At 41.8% G+C, this 20,538-nt stretch overlaps 1 protein-coding gene across 2 annotated transcripts in view; it reads left to right on the forward strand.

The window, feature by feature from the left end:
- Positions 1–20,538, forward strand: part of Megf10 (multiple EGF-like domains 10) — a 157,073-nt gene that overhangs the window by 54,838 nt on the left and 81,697 nt on the right. For both annotated transcript variants that reach the window (XM_087592318.1, NM_001100657.1), the window contains 2 exon segments: positions 3,724–3,825; positions 5,328–5,428. In XM_087592318.1, the coding sequence (XP_087448444.1) occupies positions 3,724–3,825; positions 5,328–5,428 (203 nt within the window).

Raw genomic sequence — 20,538 nt, forward strand, 5'->3', positions numbered from 1 at the left:
ATAGGTTAAAATCATGATGATATGTTTCTGTGTGTTTGAAGAGATTCAACAAACTAGCCACAGATAACAGAGGGATCAAATTTCTTTAGTTGAGGGGCTCTCTGCTCACCACTTGGTTTGGGGCTTGATATGTTCTGTTGATAGTCTCTGAGAGGGGACATTCTGAGAGGGGAGAATTTGTCAGGGTTTCATGTCATTTGTTAATGCTGAATCCTGATTGGAGCTCAAGCATTGAAAGCCTGTGTTACTTGCGATGGGAGGTAGACCAGATGGATGTGTACTCTAGACAATGCAGATTCAGTCTTCTTTACATTTAGGCCTTTGGGAGCAGCTCCCAAGTTCCTGGACTGCTAGCCAAGGAACTAACACAGTTCAAACAGTAGTCAGACACAAGCCAAGGCACAGTGATGAAGTGGGTGTTCATTTTGCACGTTTTCCTTCCTGATGTCAACGTAGAGCTTCCAGGCAGCAGGCCCATGGAGAAGTGACAGCCTAATTGTCCAATGACAGATACTAAACCAGTCAGGTGTAGTCACTGACAAAGACTGTTTGTGACCATGGGAAACAGCTTACAACGTGCACTCAGGTTTCAAAACTGAATACACTGTGTGATTATAGTATAAGAAAATTCAAAACCCTCAAACCTAACTCCAAAGATCACAGAGGCAGCAATGTGCTGGCCCCTGGGTGTGAAATTGTTACAGAATTCTCTCACCCTCAGTTTAAAAGTTTGCTTTTCAAATTTCACAGTTTGTGTTTTAGGTTTCCTTAAAAATGTAAAGAGAAAGGGGGTAGGAAGATAGCCCAGTCAGTAAAGGGCTTTCTGCACAAGCTGGAGCCAAACCCAAGCTAGATCCCAGCATCCATGAAAAAAGCACAGTGTGGTGGTCATACTTGTGTGGACACTCTCATCTCAGAAGGACTAAGAGTTTATTATGGAGCCAAATCTTAGTGATCATGGGCCAGGGACACAGATTTGGGTTCCCAAGTTTTATTGTTCCAAAGTAGAAATAGTTTCAGAAAGTTTTCATTGTATAGAATAAAGTAAGTCACAAGTCAGGGTATTTAAAAAAATACATGTGGTAGAAATATCAGAGAGGCAAGTTGTAGCTGGGTGGAGGGGCCTCAATTATAGATCTAAGGTGTTATCAAAAGTATTCTTAATGATTCCTCTTGGGGAAGAGGGTATCGTTAAGTTACTAAATCTCAAAGACTTTTATGTGTTTACCAGGATCTTACATATAAGAGAGGTGGACAGCGAATGGCTTTTTATGGGGCCAGGGATAGCCCAAGAGAAATTGCAATTAGGTTTTGGAACTACAGCATTTCAACCTCTCTACAGTCGGCAAGGTTTTAATCAGTCAACTCACGTAGGCAGCTTCCTTCCGGGAGTGCTTGTTCACACTTGTAAGCTCAGCACTGGGGAGGCAGAGACAGGAGGATTCCTGGGCTCACTCACAGCCAGCCTAGCCTATTTAGAGATCTCTGAGCCAATGAGAGACCACATCTTAAAAGACAAGGTGTGTGGATCCTGAGAAGCAAGCCCTTAGGTTAACCCTTGCTCACTCACTCATGCACGCACGCATGCACGCATGCACACATGCACGCGCTGGAACACAAACACCCATATACCCATGAGTGCCCAGATGATCACCTTTGCTCTCCAGTGTGTACAGAGCTGAATGCCATAGCACGCCCTTCGCAATTGTCTGGGAAACCCGTGCCATGTCTAATTCTAACAAACCAATTTAGTTCCATAAAATCCCTACTGTAGATCCTGATAGAGCAAAGGTTTGCTTTGTTTTTTTTTTCCTTTCCATTTTCTTTTCATTTCAAAGCACACATTCTAAGTGACTCCATTTTTTTTTCCTGTAGGTGATTCAGGTCCATAGCTATGGCATAGGTCTGTGCCAGAGGGGTGGAAGGGAGACGTAATAATGTGGCCTTAATATTCAGTTGTTTACAAGTAGTTGACTGGGAGGGCAGAGACTGGCAAGGGAGTCTCAGCACTGGCATTGTGTGAGCTTCACAACGCTGTTGGGGACTGAAGAAAATACTAGTAGCTTAATGGGACATGTCATTCTGAGAGCACAAGGTCTCTCTCTCTTGCTTTGCACAACATAAGTCACTCCACACTAACAAGGGCTTTGCCACTGTCTTTGGGGAGTAGCAGGACCTCTCTGATGGTTTTGAACAGTGTACATTAGAGATTCTGGGAAGGCATCACCATGCTAGCTCTGATTATCTGTTTAAGATGTGATAATCAAGACCCAGGGCCACTGGGATTTACCTGAGGCATGTCACCTGCTTTCTCAAATTACAATTCTGCCTTCTTCTAACTAACAAATCTCCTCAGAGGGCCTAATATTTCTTGAGGATCCTTAAATATCCTAGGTACCACACTTCAGCATGCCGAAGAATGAAATATACAAAAGTACAAAACTCCCATTGACACATAAGACAATCACCAAGACCAGTCTGAGATCTAACGTTTGTGAGGTCACCATTACACAACCTTTTCAACCAGGCCTCCCTCTACCTAAGCTGAGTTCTCCCTGGTAGAACTTCACGTTAGAAGTTAGAACTTCTTGTCCATTCTCACGTTGATAATTTAATGAACTTAGACTATTGATTTCTCTGCCAGTGAGTCAATGATGCTGTTCTAGTTTGGCATTGTATTAACAGAGACTTAAAGCAAATGGGGCAAACCTCTCGAAAAAGAAAATTCTCCCGATTGTCGATTGTCTTGTAGGCAGATATTATACCCTGGGGCATGCAAAAGGCTTTCTAATTGAGAAGTATAGAACCAAGGGTCTTTCTATTTTCCCTTCCCAGGTTGCAGGATCCCATGCGTTCACTCTACCAAGAAGGCCTTAGTGGAGTATAATGGAGAACAGAACGTTTGCTAGGTAGCAAGCTGTTGGCATGATTGTTTCAAGCTGATTAGCTCAGCCTATTTCATTATTTATAGCTGAGTTTAAAGGACTCACTGTAGCCTGCATTTTTGTGTAGCGTATACTCTCCTGCTGCCTGAGAAGTTGGGCCAGCACATGAAAGCCAAGTGTTCCAATTGTTCTGATTTTTTCAAAAATAATCACTGACATGTAGTTTGTTCTGAATGCTGGGATTGTCTCTCTGCCGACTGACCTTGTTTGTCTGCTGACTTACGGTGAGAACTTTTTATGGAAGGTCCTCGTTGTGCATGGAATCCTGGGAGGAGAGCAGTGAATTAGGTACAGAAAGACAGTGGTGCGTTTTGGGAATATTACTGTAGTGTGAACAGGAAAAGGATTTCTGCTGAAATGTGTGATGCAAACCCTTGTCTTTTACATTATTGCTAAGATCTACCTTTGGGCTGTGTTACTTCAGTCAAAAGCTTATGAAAACATGAGTCTTCCCTCTTATAAGTCAGCATGGGAGCTGGGCGTGCAGTTCTAAGGCATGATTTCAGTCCCTAGGACTACTGAAAGGAAAAAAAAAATCAGGGTTGGGGATTTAGCTCAGTGGTAGAGCACTTGCGTAGCAAGTGCAAGGCCCTGGGTTTGGTCCTCAGCTCTGAGAAAAAAAAAAGAAAGAAAAGAAATCAGTGTGGGTTTGCAAATGAAGATAATCCATCCTCTGGTTTTCGTTTGCTTGTTGGTAGTTTTATATGTGGTGATCGTATTATTAGGGTAGATGTAAAGTGGAAGTCCGCTGATTCCTGATTTCCCCTTTTCTTTTCAGCTACTCAGTGACTGTGCAGGAGTCTTACCCACATCCCTTCGATCAGATTTACTACACAAGCTGCACTGACATACTGAACTGGTTTAAATGCACTCGGCACAGGTAATGGAAGCTTGGGGGTGTTTCTGACCCTGACTGTGTGGAGGTGGCATGTGATACAGTCAGATGTACCCACAATTTGAGAAAGTGCATCCATGTACCCAGTGAGCAGCTGTTAAGGGCTTTGACCCCTTAACAGGGGACAATGAAAGGTTGACATAGTCCATGACCTTTGTGACTTATGGTCTAACCACAGGTGACACATCTACTGTCCTTCCTGTGCTTAGAAAAACCTCATCCAGCTCCCTTATAGAGGATGACCTGGGAGAGACACTCTTTTTATAAATTTTATTCTTTGAGAATTTTATATAGCATACCTTTTATTACTATATTTTATCCATGCCCCTGTCTCTCTTAGGTTCCATATACCTGGCTTTACATTATTTTTCTCTCTTAAAACAAAGAAACAAACAAAAAGAGGGGAAGACCACTAGAAATCATGGTGTCCAATGATCAAGACCTGCAGCCAGAGAGGCTCAAGCCAGACAAAATTTCCCAGCAAAGAGGAGGGAAGTGGACAGAAAGTGCCAGCCTGTTGAAAAGAATATCTGCTGAGAGAGGGAAAATTGGTTTTCTTAAATGGAGTGACACCAGAGATACCAAGCACACTCCAGAACAGGCACCGTGCTTGGGAGTAGTGTGCCAGCAAAAATCAAAGACAGTTTTCCCTATTACCATCACCAGATACCTAGAAACTCATGCCTCAGGCTCTGTTTCTACTGGACACCTGACTCAGTTTATGTAGAAATTGAAATAAGATAGGTTATCTATCAACCATAAGAACACAGAGCCAAAATATTAGTGCATGTAATGAAGGGAACTCTGATACCTTAATTCTCTCAGCTAAATATTTATAGTATCATGAATTACGGAGTGTGGTACCTGTCATTTTATGATCCAGTTATCTTTTTAATACGTTTCTTCATTAAACGAACTTTACGAACTCTATCTTCTCACGCTAGAAGGGAAAGTCCCTTGAAAAGAAAGTCTTTAAACTGTTTGCTCACTGACATTTCTCAGTTCCCCAAACAGCGCCTGCCATATGCTAAATGCTTAAGAAAGGCGTGTATTTGTTGAATCCATAAATGAATGGTGCTTCAGTTAAATCAGACAGTAGAATTAGAATTTAGAGTAGGATGACACTAGGCTGAATGTTAAAAGAGAACCTATGAATTCTCCTTTTGAAAATGATGCCTAGATGGGTATCATATGAAATCAGTCAACACTTTTCACATAGTTTCAAGGTAGTTGAAGTAGAGAATTTACAAAACTTCTGAGGCCCTGGAATAAAATTCGGATGGGCTGGATTGGGGAATTCTAACAACTTAATAATGAGCTATATTAATCTTGGTCAACCTTATATTCTGCGTTTCTTTTTCCTTTGAAACACTTGCTTTTTGTACCTTTATTGCAGCTGATAGGTTTTTTTTTTCTATTAAAGTTGAAATCATTCCTTGTCAGCTTGTCAATCAGAACTAATGACACAGTCTTTTCCCTTCATACAGAGTGAGCTACCGGACAGCCTACCGCCATGGGGAGAAAACCATGTACAGACGCAAATCCCAGTGTTGCCCCGGATTTTATGAAAGTCGAGACGTGTGTGTCCGTAAGTAAGGTGTCCATCCTTTGAGCTGTTTCTGCATGTCCAGTGCTGCTCTGCCTCTGAGGTGGGGACCTCAGAGTCCGGGTGGTTAGAACATTCCCCTTTGTACCTGACTGCTTGTACCCTGCAGAAAGCACTAACTTTGTCTGTAAGTCCTATCAGTCTCCAGATGAATATTGCTTGAGGAGAAAACGGTTGTACAGGAGATGCTGCAGGGCTGGATGTGACCACGTCAGCTGTCATATTCAGCAGGAAATTGGTTAGGAGTCACTGGGCTGAGGTCACAGGAGAGAACAGAAACCTTGCTTTCCCACTGCAGCTACCTTCTGAGGGGCCAGTGTGCTTTTTTGTTTGTTTGTTTGTTTGTTTTCTGTTTTGTTTTGGTTTTGTCATGGAAAGATGAAGGGATGGATCCAGGGCACAGAGAGTACAAGTTTCCTTCCCTGCACAATATCTGCCACTTGATTCTGAGGCATCTTGAGAGAAGCCTGGGGTTTACACCGTACTTCAGAAGACTGTAGGAAGAGACCATCATCTCATGGGTGATGATGCAGTGGAGGTTTCTCGTTACTTTTTTGCATAAGGCACTTAGAAGCGAGATCATGAAAAACTACTTCTGAGCTGAGGCATTGATGTGTGTGTGTGTGTGTGTGTGTGTGTGTGTGTGTGTGTGTGTGTGTGTGTAGCAGGGAGGCAGGGAGGTGCCTGGTCTGTCTGGGTTGACAATACTTGCTCCAACAACCACTCAACCGGGTGGCCTCAGATTTACCATTTCTACCTCTGCGAGGTTCCTTGTTGGCTCAGAGGGTGGGGGGTGGGGAGCTAGACCTGTGCTTGCCAATCTCCGTGTCCCGACATCAACAGTTCCTCAACTCTGGTTTAGAATCAGCACTATCTCTGCTGACAGATGCTCCCAGAAAACAAAAATACAACATAGAATTAACAAAAAGGAAAGAAAAACACAGAGCACGGGGCTCTTGCCGCCGGTAAATGTTCTTTGAGAGCATGTTGTCGTACTGCAGAGTGTTCTAAATTAAACTCACGTGACTTTGTCCAGGATCTCTAAGTTGTCACTACTATGAACTGCTCCACAAGCCATCCTTGTGCGTAAATAAATCTTCACGTCCTAAACCAGTTGAGACTAAATTTCTGGAAGTCGAATTGCTAGACCAGGGGATGTACACATCTGGCTTGGTTTCCAGTTTATAGGCACAGTAACAGGAAGTGAGAGAATTTGCCCACTAGCTTGTACCCGGTGACAGGTTTCCTTCTTAATTTGCATGTCTTTGATTAATGGTGGCTGAGGGTAAGAAAAATTACGTGTTTGTAATCAAACAGAATAATCAGGAACTGATCTCGGTGGCTTCAGGTGATGAGAAGCTGTCAGAAGAAAGACCAGGAATATAGTGCTGGAATGGAGGCCTTACTGGCTGGGCTGGACATCCTCCAGGGATGTGAGTGACATGGTTTTGATGCCCTTAGCTTGGGTTCAGCCTAACAAACATAATTGCCAACCCACACTGAGAGAGTGTCTGTGCCAGATCATAGAACTCACGAATAAAGCCACAGTGCTGTCAGTCTGCACAGAGTTAGGGATTGCTCAGGCCTTGTCTTGGCTACACCTCCCTGAGGATGCCTGAGTGCAGGAAATGAGAGCCCATAGGCCAGCTAGTGTGGGAAGAATGGACCCGAGCAAGGCCAGTTAGATTACAGCTCAGTGTTTCATGGCCACAGCTGCAAATCTACTAGTTCATCTTGCCTGGAAGTAAGTTGGCCAAGTATCAACCTTTTTCTTCTAGGAGACTTGTATAATGTGTTCCCCAGGCTGCATGAATGACAGTTTTAGTGAATGACAGTTTTAGCAATCACTTTTAAAATTCCTTCTCTAGGCTTGCTTAGCTCACCTGCTGTCCCTATAGGCAGAAAACACCTTTTTAAAAAGATATGGTAGTGTATTTATTCAGCTCCCTCTATGCTCACACTGGCATGGGAGCTATTTGGTTTCTGTTGTTGTTGTTGCTATTTTTGTTTGTTTTGTCTTGTTTTATTTTTTAAAGGACAGTCTGCATTTATCAGCCGCGATGGTTTATTTCATCTCAGAATCCCCATCCCCCAAAGAACTTACTTCTCTCTTGATTTCGATGGAGGATGCCTTTCAGGAATGGTCTATACTGTACTTCTGGGTTAGCTAGGTACCGCTGTGGAGACAGTAGGGAAATAGAACTTAGCATTCTCGACTTGTTTTATGACCCCTTCCCAACAGGTTTCACTGCCAACCAGGTAGCATGGTCATCATTTTGAATTGTTTCCAGTTATAGAAAGGAGTGGAAACAGGGATTCATCCTTAATTCAGGCTAATCAACTTTAAGTTAACGAACTACCAGCTTACCCGGAAGGCAGAATAGGATTTTTTTCCTCTGCATTTGCAATCAAATTTTCTCTCAGGTCACTGAAAAATCTCCTCCAGGAGAAATGGATGGTCTCAGGTACACCAGCTGGTCTGGGACTTGTCATAAGGTCTTGGATGACCTTGAACCTCTGATCCTCCTGACTACTTCCTGAATGCTCAGAGTACAGGCCTGTGTTACCTTGCTGAGTTTATGTGGCTTTCAGTGTCGGGTATCAAAAACAGGGCTTCAAGGAAGCTAGATCACCACTCTGTCAACTGAGCTACATCCACAGTCCTAAAATGACATTTTGTATTCTACTTTCCCATGTAAAGAAATTCATTGGCTTTTGTTTGTTGTTTGTTTGTTTATCCCAAATATTTCCTCTTCTTCATTGGAAAAAAAAGGGTGCAGTACAAAGACGGTTGAAGTTAACATGCACTGATTGTCTGTAGTGTGAAATCCAAAGGCTGGCTCTGTGATTACATGCTTATCTGAGAGAGCTACGCTCCGTCCCCCCAGGGAGTTCTCCCTAAGTAGTTCTTAATGTCTTCAGAATAACAGCAGATTAGTAGTTATCTCGACTCAGTATTTATTCTGTGCCAGGCAGATATGGCATCACTGTACTAATTCCCCCCAAGTCTCACCAGGAGACAGATACGATCATACACATTTTGTAGATGAGGAAACAGTGGTTTGGTGGTTGGTGATGAGAAATGATGCTGTGTATACTGTGACTGTGGAATGAGAAGCTTCATCCAAGCAAAGGAAAGCGGCAGGACAGCTGATGGGTGGAGAAGAGTCACCTAACTGTCATACCACATTTCTCAAGAGTGACATCACAGTTATGTGACCTCAGAAATATCAAAGGAGCTGATAGACAATTTTGCCTTTGAAAACAAAGTTGCTTAATTCAATTCACAAATTAGATTCTGGCTTTACATTCCTCTCTTTTTAAAGTAAGTAAAATGGACAAACATTTTTCTCTTTTGAAGTTGGACTTTGAAAGGGTTCCTGAAAATGGAGAACGTCATAGATACTGTTTAAATAGACAACAAATGTGGCGACTTTGTCTGTATCCAATAGGTGGTAGCTCCTGGATGCATAGGTGTACCTGGGGTAGGACGGACTTTTCAGAAAGCTGGTGAGGGAACTTTGGCTGGTGCTTGTCCTATTTCAGTTCTTTGGAGGTTCGGAGGGTAAGACTGGGAGTTCAGGAGACCCAGAAGCTTTTTAACTTCATATTCATAATGGGGAGGATCTGGAGTTTAGTCTTTGTGGGGATTCTCACCAAAGGTTTCTCAAGATGGCTCTCCTACCATGTTTACCACCAATGGAGGCAGCAGAGGATGCTGAAATACACTTTTTGTTCTGCCGATCAAGGGAAGAGATCCCTGGAGAACAATAGTATGTTTTCTCTGTGTTTGGAGCACAGTGAGAAGACCTCTGTTTGAGATGGGAATGAATAGGCGGATCCTCTGGGAAGGCTGTGAAATGCAGACCCTAAATCAGTAGGTCTGGGCTAGGCACAGATTTATGTGTTTCTTTTGAGGATTTGAGGCTGTGCAGGAACCACTGGTCCCCAGAACACACTGAACAGCTAGGCTTCTGCTCTAAGACAGGTGAATGTTATTGGACCAGAAGAGCCAAAACAGAGGAGGGAATGGTGTGAGGACAGCCTTTTCTGAAAGTCTGGTTGGGAAAAAGAAGAGATAGGATTTTTCTTTTTTTTTACAGAAAAGGTATTACTAGGACATGAAGAAATTTGTGACACAGAATTTACTCTGTTCATAAATCATGATGGACTCTTAAGCTTATCCATCTTTGGGTTGGAATTATTGTCAGATCTGATGTCTTTAGTTTTTTAGTTTTTTTTGATATGGAAAAATCTTCATCTCAGTGAAGAAATTCCCAGGAATAAAAATAGTTTTGAAGTGTGTGTATGTAGGAATGTATGTGTGTCTGTCTTTGTGTATGTATGTATTTATATATGTGTTATATATGTATGTAGATACATGGTTTTTAATAATGTAATTGATCTCATAAAAATGCTATCGATGCAAGTGTTATGTTCTTATACCTAACTATACTCTCACTCAAAATATGCCAATACATTTTTATAACATGCACAATATTTATGTTGGTTGTGTTCTGTGTTCTTTTAACTTTAGGTTGCTTAATATGCTGTTTCAACACGTGGGTCTTAATGAATGCATGGGCATTATAATTAAGAACCTAAGGTTCATTCATGCCACAGCATACGTCACGACTGCCTTCTTCTCCTTAAAGCTACATGCTTATTTTCCACTGTTTGCTGAAAATTTTATACTCTAGAGAACACAGTCCCCATGCTTCCTTGATAAAGAATGCCTAGTCCACCCCCTTCACTAGGCTCTATCTTGGATACATTATACTGTAGACACATCACTTCCTACTATGTCTCAGATGCATTATACTGTATCAAATCACTTCCTACTGTGTCTCAGATTCATTATACTGTAACACATCACTTCCTACTACATATAATATTTCAAATTATATGCATAGGTTGCCTCAGCACTTTGAATTTTCTAATTGCTTCTTAAGAGAGTTTTTTGTCTAATAACCATGATAAATGATGCAATTATGAATTCTCATTTATGTCTTGTCTTCTATGCCTACCATGTTTTATAAATGTCAAAATATCAGTTACGTTTTGAAAAATCATGGCTGCTTTGGAAGTGAAATCTTAACTTTTGAGTTGTTCTGTTAGAGATGGAAGAAGCGGCAAACCAATTTGATGTCCTTCAGGCCTTGTCTGTGTTACAAGGTAGCAATGTGGTACAGACTTGAGCGAGGACAGAGGACTTGGTCCCCTCTTCTAAACTGGGCTACTTCGTTGACTAGAAAGAAAAGCATAAACTACTTCAGAAGAGACAATAATTTGATGTATCTTTGAAATTTTTTTCTCAGATTATTTTTCACAGGGAAACATTGTTTTTCATTTGTTTTTATGAAACACAAGAGGAAAAGGAATAACCACTCATATGTTGCCATTTTTGATGTAGAACACTGAATTTTCCAGCTCTTTAAATCCAAAACAAATTCGTAGATTTATGAATGTAACACTTTTTTGCATGTGGCTTTATTTGTTTATATTATATTACGAATATATTTCCAAAATGTTGGATCAAATCTAGTAATATAGTCATTAAATTACATAACTAATAAGTTAATCGTTGCATGGGTGAATAATACTGTATTGGTATGTACTATGCATGTGCAATATGTATTAGAAGCTAATGTTAGCTTCTAAAACAATTAGCATTGTTTTATAAATCTTTCTGCAGACATGAATAGTTCATAAGGCAAGTTATTTTTAGTAGAATTTCTGGGACAAGGACAATACAGGTCTAATTTGTGTGATGAAATATCTGAGTCAGGCTGCTTTAGGAAGAAAAAGGTTGATTTAGCTCACCGTTCTGCAGGACCAAGAGTATGCTGTTGTTTCTGTCCTGGGGAGGAGTCTCTTAGCTTTGTCACATGATGTGGGGAGAATGAGTGCGGACTAGACAGGTGGCCAGAGATGATGGGCTTTTATATCAATCAGGTTTTATTAAGAAATACACCCAGGAGAACTAATCAGGTTCCACGAGAAATAATCCTTTTGAGGCACACTTTGGCCATCACGAGGACTCCCATATTAAGCCCTATAGCTTAAGGATCTTAAAGCTCATTATCCAGAAATGACATCTTGAGGACCAAGCTTCCAGCAGGAAGCCTCTTTGGGGGAAATCCGTACCCAAAGCACAGCAAAGGGTATGCATGTTGCATCATCCAGGATTCGATTTGGCTATGAGGTATGGTGGCTAAAGCAATAGAGAAAAATAATTTCTACCTTCTCTGTCTACCATCTCTAAGGGGTGGTCTTTATTTTTAAGTACCACAATTGAGCCTCACATATCAAAGCAGTTCCCAAAGAGCTGATGGAACAGGCATGAAGGGAAAGTCACATGGCAATGCAGCTGCCTCCTACGCCATGCTGGAAGTGGTCCTATTCCCTTTCCTGTTTCATACTCATGGCAAGACTTTAGTAATATAGGTTTATCAAGATGCAAAGGCATCTGTGGGAAGAGGATAGTGGGTTCTGAAAGGCAAAGACAAGAATGATCTTACCCACATATTAAACACTAATGTTACATGTCTCCTCCCCTGAGTAATGCAAGATGGTGTCCATCTTTCCATAACACCAACACTTAAGTATTGTTTTTTTTCATTATGTTGGATGAAAAAATAGAATGTTGGTTTATTTCTGCATTTTAAAATTATGAATGATACTTATCTCTTCAAAAAGTTATTTTTATGGACTTTGTCTTCCGACTTAAAGAACTGGAGCAGGATGGGAGACAAAGAGAGGTTTTGTCTTTCAGAGAATCACAGAAAGAGAAGTTAGACCAACTGGGGATGGTGCAAAAGCAAAGAGGAGGAAGATGGCTGGGGGATGGTAAAAAGGACAGCTTGAGGCTACAAAATGACTAACACATATCCAGAGCTGAAGCCGGCAGAAGCATTAGGCCTTCAAAGTCCTTCAATCTCCTCATCTCCAATGGACACACTTTGTCTGTATACCCCAACCTTCCACAGGGCCTCCTTCCTCCCAACAACCTTGACTGTTGGATGCTCCCCTAGTGATGGGTGCTCTTTTGTCTCCTTCACATTCTCTTTACCTTGAACACTGAGGAGAGGGATGATCTCTGATCTCACAGCAGTGAGAGGAGGGTAGCTCTTGGTCCAACAGAAACACACATGTGTATCTCGTGCAAAGTGTTTTGATCCCCAGAGAACTATAGCTCTTTCAGGAACATTCTGGAATAAAGAAACCTTTGTAGCTATACTAAGGACCTCATCTTTATCTACATTATAATTCAAGGAAGAGATGCTTGTTGCTACATACAACTGATCTCAAATCACTTCTTTGGAATCTGACCTTTAGTAAACTGGATATTGTCAATGGGTTTAGTTACATGGGACTTGGAGAGGCTCACAAATGGGACGTTGACAGCTACCCCTGAGTGGGAGGGAACTGGTAAATTCAGACATACATCGCTCAGATGTTGTCCTTGGCTTCATTTTGGCTGATGACAGAACGTAGATCTTTGTAAGCCCAGCAGCCTGCTGCAGAATCGTGAATAGACAAAGAAAATGGCCAGGGCTCCCTTCCCAGTTCACTTCCCACTCTCGTGGTCCAGATGCCTTGCATTCCCCTGCTGGGTGCTGCTGCAAAGAAAGGGACCTTTCTGAAGACCATTTCTTCTGGAGGAAAACTTAAAGGCTGTTATCCCATCCTCCTTAGATGGAAGTCCAATGTGAACTTGAGTTAAAGCTGTAATAGAGGCTCTCAGGCTCTCAAGGAGTTCTGAAGGGAAATGTCTGAGATCTGGCTTCTCCCCCTTCTCACTCGCGGGCCAGCTCTTGGAGCGTCAGTTCCCATGGATGTGCCTTCTTGTCTTTGGCACTTGTTAAGAGAACCTGGGAACCGTAAATAAAAAGCCCGAACTCCCACACACTGATCTCTATATGATTTCCTGTTCTTAGCACAGAGGAGTGTGACAATTGATTACCAGAGCAGTGAATAAATAGTCACAGTTGATTTTAACTTGGCCAGCTTTATGTAAGACTAAACTGGCTGTAGGCAAACGGGGAGCTAGAACTCCTGTTGGTGTTTAGATGAGAAAAATAACTCTAAAGACAAACTCTGCTCTAGTTTAAATACCACACTTTTAAAAAGAAAGTAAAAAAAAAATCAAAATATGTACTTTAAAGTGTTTATTACTTTCTAGATGTATATATTTAGGATGAACCAATTTTCTTTATAGAACCTAAATAAAATGTTTTATATTTGGAAACAGCTAAGGAAAAAAATAGTTCATACTTTTAATGGAAAAATAAAACCAGGTTTTATATGAAATAAAATAAAATAGGCGATGGGTTTTAAACTGAAACACTGGGGGTCAGAGCTACAAACACCTGCAGCTTACTTACTTAGGAGTCATTTCCTTCCAAGAGACAGATGTACTTGGAGGGGCACAAGTGGCTATTTGTCATGTGACACATAATTCTCTCCCCCACCCCAGCCTCTTCCTTTGTCCTGGGATATTAAGTTATATTAGACTGGAATTCATAAAAACGTTCCCCTCTGGGAGAATAGGTGCCTGTCTTAGAAGCAGCTGTCTGGGACATGGTACTTAGAAAGAGTCTGGGATGAGAGGAAGCGCTGGTTGTCAATGGGTGACCCAGAGTTCCAGTGGGTGGCCTGTGTGCTCTGTATTTTCAGACTCTGAAATTATCTGGCATCCTAAGGGAGTTTTGATCTATTAGAGGGGTGTCATGGAGATATCAGTTGTCCCAGTTAATCATGGTTTCTAAATCACCTGTTCCAAGCTCTGGTTAGCCACTTCACTGCTGGTCCTATCATCTCTTTACCAGACTGGCTCTTGCCTCCAGGACAAACTAGCTGCTTCTGTGAAAGCCAGAATATTTCCCAATTAACTCAGGATAACATTGTCTCCACTGCTACACTGTTGTCAAGTGGATGGAAACAGTATACACAACAACCACACTCTGCAAAACTGTCACCCTAAGCAGGGTTGTACAGAGAGGAGAGAGGAGAGAGGAGAGAGGAGAGAGGAGAGAGAGGAGAGAGAGAGAGAGAGAGAGAGAGAGAGAGAGAGAGAGAGAGAGAGAGAGAGAGATTGAGTATTCTCACCTCCCACCTTGTTGGTGACAGTGAATGACACATTTCACCTTTAATCCAGGTTTTGTGTGACTTTTTTTTTTTCTGAAGAGTTTCAAACCCAGGGTTCTTAGACTGAACCTTGCTGGTGAGACCTTTTGCTCTGGGCTCTGAGGACTCCGCATTTGGCAAAGCATTGTTTAGGGTGAGAAGAGCTCCCCTGCTCTGTCAACAAGAAGGGAAGGCCTTCTTTTGAAGTTGAAGGCAGTCACAGCTTTCTACTCTGAGCTTGCCTGAGTCTCACAGGCTTACTCAATTCGTAGTTTCCACCTTTTCGAGCATTTCCAAACGTTCTGCTGTCTTTAGACTCTCGAGCACACCCATTTGAGGAGAGATGAGCATGGGACAATCAGTTTAGGCTGTCCTGAGACAACAACGAGGTGCTATGTCCCTCAGTGTAACTACCCATCATTCCCCTCCCGACACATGCAGTGGAATTTTTTCATGTTTCCATAGGGACCCCATTCTCCGTTGCTATGGAGTCCTACTTGTTTCAGAGGCACCTACCAGAAAATGCGGGAGAAGCCTTTTGTCCATACACTGTACCAGCAGAAATTCCAATTTTCCCACACGCCCACTGGAACCCACTCTAGTTGGGGACTTTGCTCTGCTAGGAGTGAAGACATGATTTGATCTAATAAATAATGCAGGGGGGGCTTTGTTGTTTTCCTGATTGTCAGTACTTCCCTGGTACTTTGATAGTTATAAATAGAGACTATGAGTTTAATCTTAAGGAATTCCACTGTGAATTCAAACTAGACTCAATGCCATTCTGATGGAAATCTTGCCTGCTGCTGCTCTCTCTGCCAAAGCAGATTGACTTTAGTGTCCTGAGGAGACTAGGCTAACAGAAACAGTGGAAAGTTGCCTCACCTTCAGGAAGTGAGTTTCTGAAGTTGCAGTCTTTACAGGATAGGTAAAATGTTCACAGGCCCGATAATTTATGCAGCCTCATTTTGGGGACAGATAATCACTAGTGTAAAAGTTTGGAACTAAGAGACAATTTTGACTGGACTCCTGCTCAAATCGTTTTAGGAAAGAGTCATGTAAAATGATATAAAATCCGTGTTTGATCTAAGCAAACAAGGACACAGCATTGACATGGCCAAGTGACAAAGTTTTCTTCACCCCCTCCCTTCTCCTTCCCCCTGAGTCTGGCACAGTGACTACCAGCGTTTTTTACAGATAATCTGGTGGTAAACCTAAGGCATCACACACTGCATAGACTTTTTTTTAATTTCTTCAGCTGTAGCATATCTGAAGTTCTGGACTTAGTCTGCTTTCAAGATAAACGAATCTACAAAAGCCTCGAGAAAATCCAGAATTCCGAGAAAAGTTTTGCTCAGTAAGGGAAACTTCTCTGCCAGGTCCCAGAGGGACCCTGAAATGAGTCTCCCTGATCAGCTGGGCCACAGGAGTGGCAAAGATCCTATTGGGCAATTGAATGAGGACACGGGACCTGGGGATGCTTATGCAGTTGAGTTCGTCTGATATATGGGCATACAGCTAAGGACAATGATGTTCCTTCTAGAACCCATCAGGGACCAGTAGTTCAGTAAGAGGTGCTAGGTTTCCATGCACCCCTTCCCCATCCATAATTGACTGCTGACAGGCTGTTTGGGGCCATGCCAATTTAGCCAAAACAATCATAGTAAAATCTCCCCTAGAGTCTAAGACCTCCTTGGGCATAGGTTGTTTTTTTAACCACATTTACACTAGATATGAGTTCCCTCTTGTGGAGTGGACTGAAAAATCTAACCAAAATGCAGTATGTTACTCCTACAATAGACATGCCATGGTTGTACCAGGGGTACATTTTCCCTGGTGGGTTGGTAGATAGCCTTTCTTAAGGACTACGTCAGTCAATTCGACTCTCTGGGCTGCTTGCAGTAAAAGGCATGTCTCGAACTTATTTAGCGTGGACCTCCCTCCTCCATCAAACAACTCAAGAAAGGGGAAGTTAGCTGAGTCCACAGAGATAGCAGCCATATCCCTCCTACAGCACTGGCTTCATTGCTGGGAGCAGTGTTGTCTGGATCTTTCTTCCAATTTTTGAATTATTATCAATAGAAGTATGTTGTCGTCCATGAATAGCCTAGTAAGAGCACCAGTGGAAAGGGAAGCCCTTGGTCCTGCCAAGACTGAACACCTAGTGAACTTGATTATTGGGGGGAGGGTGGTAATGGGGGGAGGGTGGGGAGGGGAAGCCCAAATAGAAGGGGAGAGGGAGGGTTTAGGGGGATGTTGACCGGGGAAACTGGGAAGGGGAATAACAATCGAAATGTGAATAAGAAATACTCAAGTTAATAAAGATAAAAAAAAAGATGTCAAGATGTGTGCATATAAAATAAAGTGTCTGAATCAGCATAGAAATGACCACTCATGGGGTTAAATCTAAGATTTAGGGGGACATAGCAGTTAAGTTTAAAATGCGACCTTCAAAGAGTTAAAATCCCTTTTGGTTTTTTCATTTTCTTTTTCTTTTTTCTTTCTTTTTTTCTTTTTCTTTTTTTTTTTTTTTTTTTTTGGTTTTTCTGATGGCCCATAAAGTTGGCTGATAATCTGATTACAATGAATGTTTATGCTTTTTCCTTTTGTATTTGTGTGTTTTTACATCTAGTGGTGTGTGTGTGTGTGTGTGTGTGTGTGTGTGTGTGTGTACTTGCTGTAATGTGCACATGCTATGTGGAAACACATGTGGAGGTCAGACAATGGCCTTTAGGAGCTGACTCCTTCCTTCCTGCATGGGTTCTGGGGACAAACTTAGATCCTCAGCCTTGTATGTTTTGCCTGGCTGGCTCCTGTTTTATTTTATGTTTTACTGTAGAGTTTTGATGTTATTACCTAGTCTGGCCTTGAACTCACACTCTCTGTGAATCTCCTGCTTCAGCCCCTTGGGTTGCTGGGACTGCAAGGATATACCTCTGTACTTAGCTTGTGCTATCTAACTGTGTCTGGTTAAGTTTATACTGTGTCTTTGATTTGGGGATTAGTAACCCTGGCTTGACTTTCCTATGTGACAAAGGATACTGAAGACCACTGCATTTCCCCAGTTTCCTGGGTCATGCCTGACCTGTATTATTCCTCTAATATATCTAGCTATCTGTTCCCTAAAAGCATTTTAGTTGGTGCTGTGTAGTTTTTTCTTCCTTTCTTCCTTCCTTTCTACCTTCCTTTCTTTCTTTCTTTCTTTCTTTCTTTCCTTCCTTCCTTCCTTCTTCCTTCTTTCTTTCCTCACCCTCCCTCTTTTCTTTCTTTTCCTTCCTTCCTTCCTTTCTTTCTTTCTTTCTTTCTTTCTTTCTTTCTCTATTTCCTTCCTTTCTTCCTTCCTTTTCCTTCCTTCCTTCTTCCTTCTTTCTTTCTTTCTTTCCTCACCCTCCCTCGTTTCTTCTTTTCCTTTCTTCCTTCCTTCCTTCCTTCCTTCCTTCCTTTCTTCCTTTCTTTCTTTCTTTCTCTCTTTCTTTCTTTCTTTCTTTCTTGTGGACATTTTAGTAGCCAAGTTCCTCCAGCTTGCTTGATTTCTTCTTTTTGAATAGATTAAATTGCCTAATTTACATTTTCCTTAAGGCGTTCACACTATGAAGCAAAGGCTCCAGGACATGGAAAGCAACTAGCAGTTAGCATTGGTCCTTGACTCTTGGGCATGTGGACTTGCTTTGCCCCCAAGTGGGTATAGATGTAAAAGGAGAGTGGGGACCTGGGATTGTAAGACATGGGGCTCAGAGTCCAAAAAGGAAGTGTCTACAGATCACCACCCAGGGGGAAGAGGGCAAGGATGGAGAGTGGGAGATGTGTAAGCTCGGGCCCATGTCTCACTGCCTTCTTAGCTTTTCCCAGGACTCCTTCCATTACGAATATCTGATTCAGATGCCGAGGCTGGGAGCGCATTGCAGTCAGGTGAACTAGGGCAAACACCGACCTGGAAAACAGGTCTGAAACGTCCCCAATGGCCCCAGAGTGAGGGGTCAGGATAGGATAAACGCCTTTCTAAGAACAAGAGAGGATGGTGTGCACATCACATGTTTCTCATCGACATAGATGAGACAGCTCTCAGGGCTAACGCAGCTTTCTTCTGGTCGCTTCTCTAATTGTAAGTGAGGAAATTTTAAATCCTGCTCAGAGTGAGTCAGCGTGGGGTTGTATCATCAGACATGCTGGAGGCTGAGTTGTTAGGAATTTCAATTTAGCAAACTAGAGTTTATTCCAATGTCCGTTGCCTTTCTGAAACGGTGGCTCATTAGGCTCATATTACTGGAGTCTTTTATTATCAGCCTAAACGAACAAATGTGAGAGTTGTGGCCAAAATCCATAATGCCTGTGTAAGTTCAGAATTAAATGAAAACTCCACTTTCGAGCAATGAATAGGATTATGTGCTCCACAGTTGGCCTTTTTACTCCTGATCTGGGCTTCATTGCAACTGTGTTTCAACACAAGCTTCTGGCTTTGTTTTTCCAGTTTAAGTTATTTGCTTCATTGAGGAAAAGCTTAGGGGAGCATCATCACATTGTGACACTGCCCCAGATACATTTCTCGAGAGGGTTCAAAACCAATGCCTTCATCAGCATTTGCAGAGCCTTTGAACCCTTACTGAAATTGCAGGCCTGGGAAGGTCAGTGTCAGAGTGCTTGCCAGGTTCAATCCCTGGCATTACAGAAGAAGAAAAATAAAAAAGAATCTCACAAAGTATGTACAAATTTTAAAGATGGTCCAGATGTTTTATTCCTTCCCAATCCCTTGGTCTATAAAGTTCATGGCTCCCCGTTGGAAAGTTCTCTTCACGTATTTGTTTTAAACAGTTAAGTTTACATACAATGAATCGCACATGCTTAAGTATACACATCGATAAGAATTGACATAATTGGGTCAAAGCCATGAAACCCTCACTCCACTCATAATAGTGAGTCTACTCATTAACCCCTTCCATTCAGGCTTCTCTTTCCACCCCTCCTCTGGCAAGCATCTCTCTGTCTCTGTGCCTCTAGCTTAGGATGTGTCTATAGAGCACCGTGTTCCTTCTGGTGCCTCATTTCTTCCATCAAGCATACGGAATTTGAGATCATCCATCTTGTTGAGTACACCATTAGCTCATTCCTATTTATTGATGAGTAATGTTTTTATATACATCATCCACAATTAATTTGCCCTTTCACCATTTTACTATTACTTTAAAAAAGATGCTTGAAAACCTGGGGCACAAGTGTTTGTGTGGCTTTCCCTTCCTTAGGCAGTATCTGGAAGGAAATGAAAGAATTGTTTGACATCTGGGCATAGGTATTCAAATCTACTTTGTGAGGGCTCAAAACTGGAGTACCCCAAATGTTCATCACCATTTCAGAACATTCTGTCTTATTTGGATGAACATATTATCATGACTATATGACCTTCATTGTCTCTGAAAAGTCTTTTCTCCAAACTCATCTTTGATATTTGTATAATTATAGCAGATTAAAAAAACAAAACAAAACAAAACAAAACAAACAGTGTTTGGTCAACTTAACACAAGATAGAGCTATCTGGGAAGAAAAATCTAAACCAAGAAAATGTCTCCATCAGATTGCTGATAGGCAAATCTGTCAGGGCATTTTCTCGATTCATGGTTGATGTGGCAGAGCCAAGCCCACAATGAATGTTGCCATCAGTGGACAAGTGGTCCTGAGTTGTTCAAGAAAGTAGGCTGAGCAAGCCATGGAGAGCAATAAGGGGCATTCCTCCACAGCATCTGCCTCAACTTCCCCAAGCCTTCTTTGGACGTGGTGTTTTATCACAGACATAAAAAAATAAATAAGAGAACATGTCTTCTAATGTTTAATACATTTTGTTATTATATTTAACATGAAACTTTTATAAACATTCATTATTTCTTGCTTTTTTAAAAATTCTCAGTCCATGTGAGATGTTTAGACCATTTCACACAAAGGAATTAATTGCTATTGCTATTAGGTTTGCTTTCTGT

Source organism: Rattus norvegicus, chromosome 18 (assembly GCF_021556685.1).
Source record: "Rattus norvegicus strain SHRSP/BbbUtx chromosome 18, alternate assembly SHRSP_T2T, whole genome shotgun sequence".
NCBI lineage: Eukaryota > Metazoa > Chordata > Mammalia > Rodentia > Muridae > Rattus > Rattus norvegicus.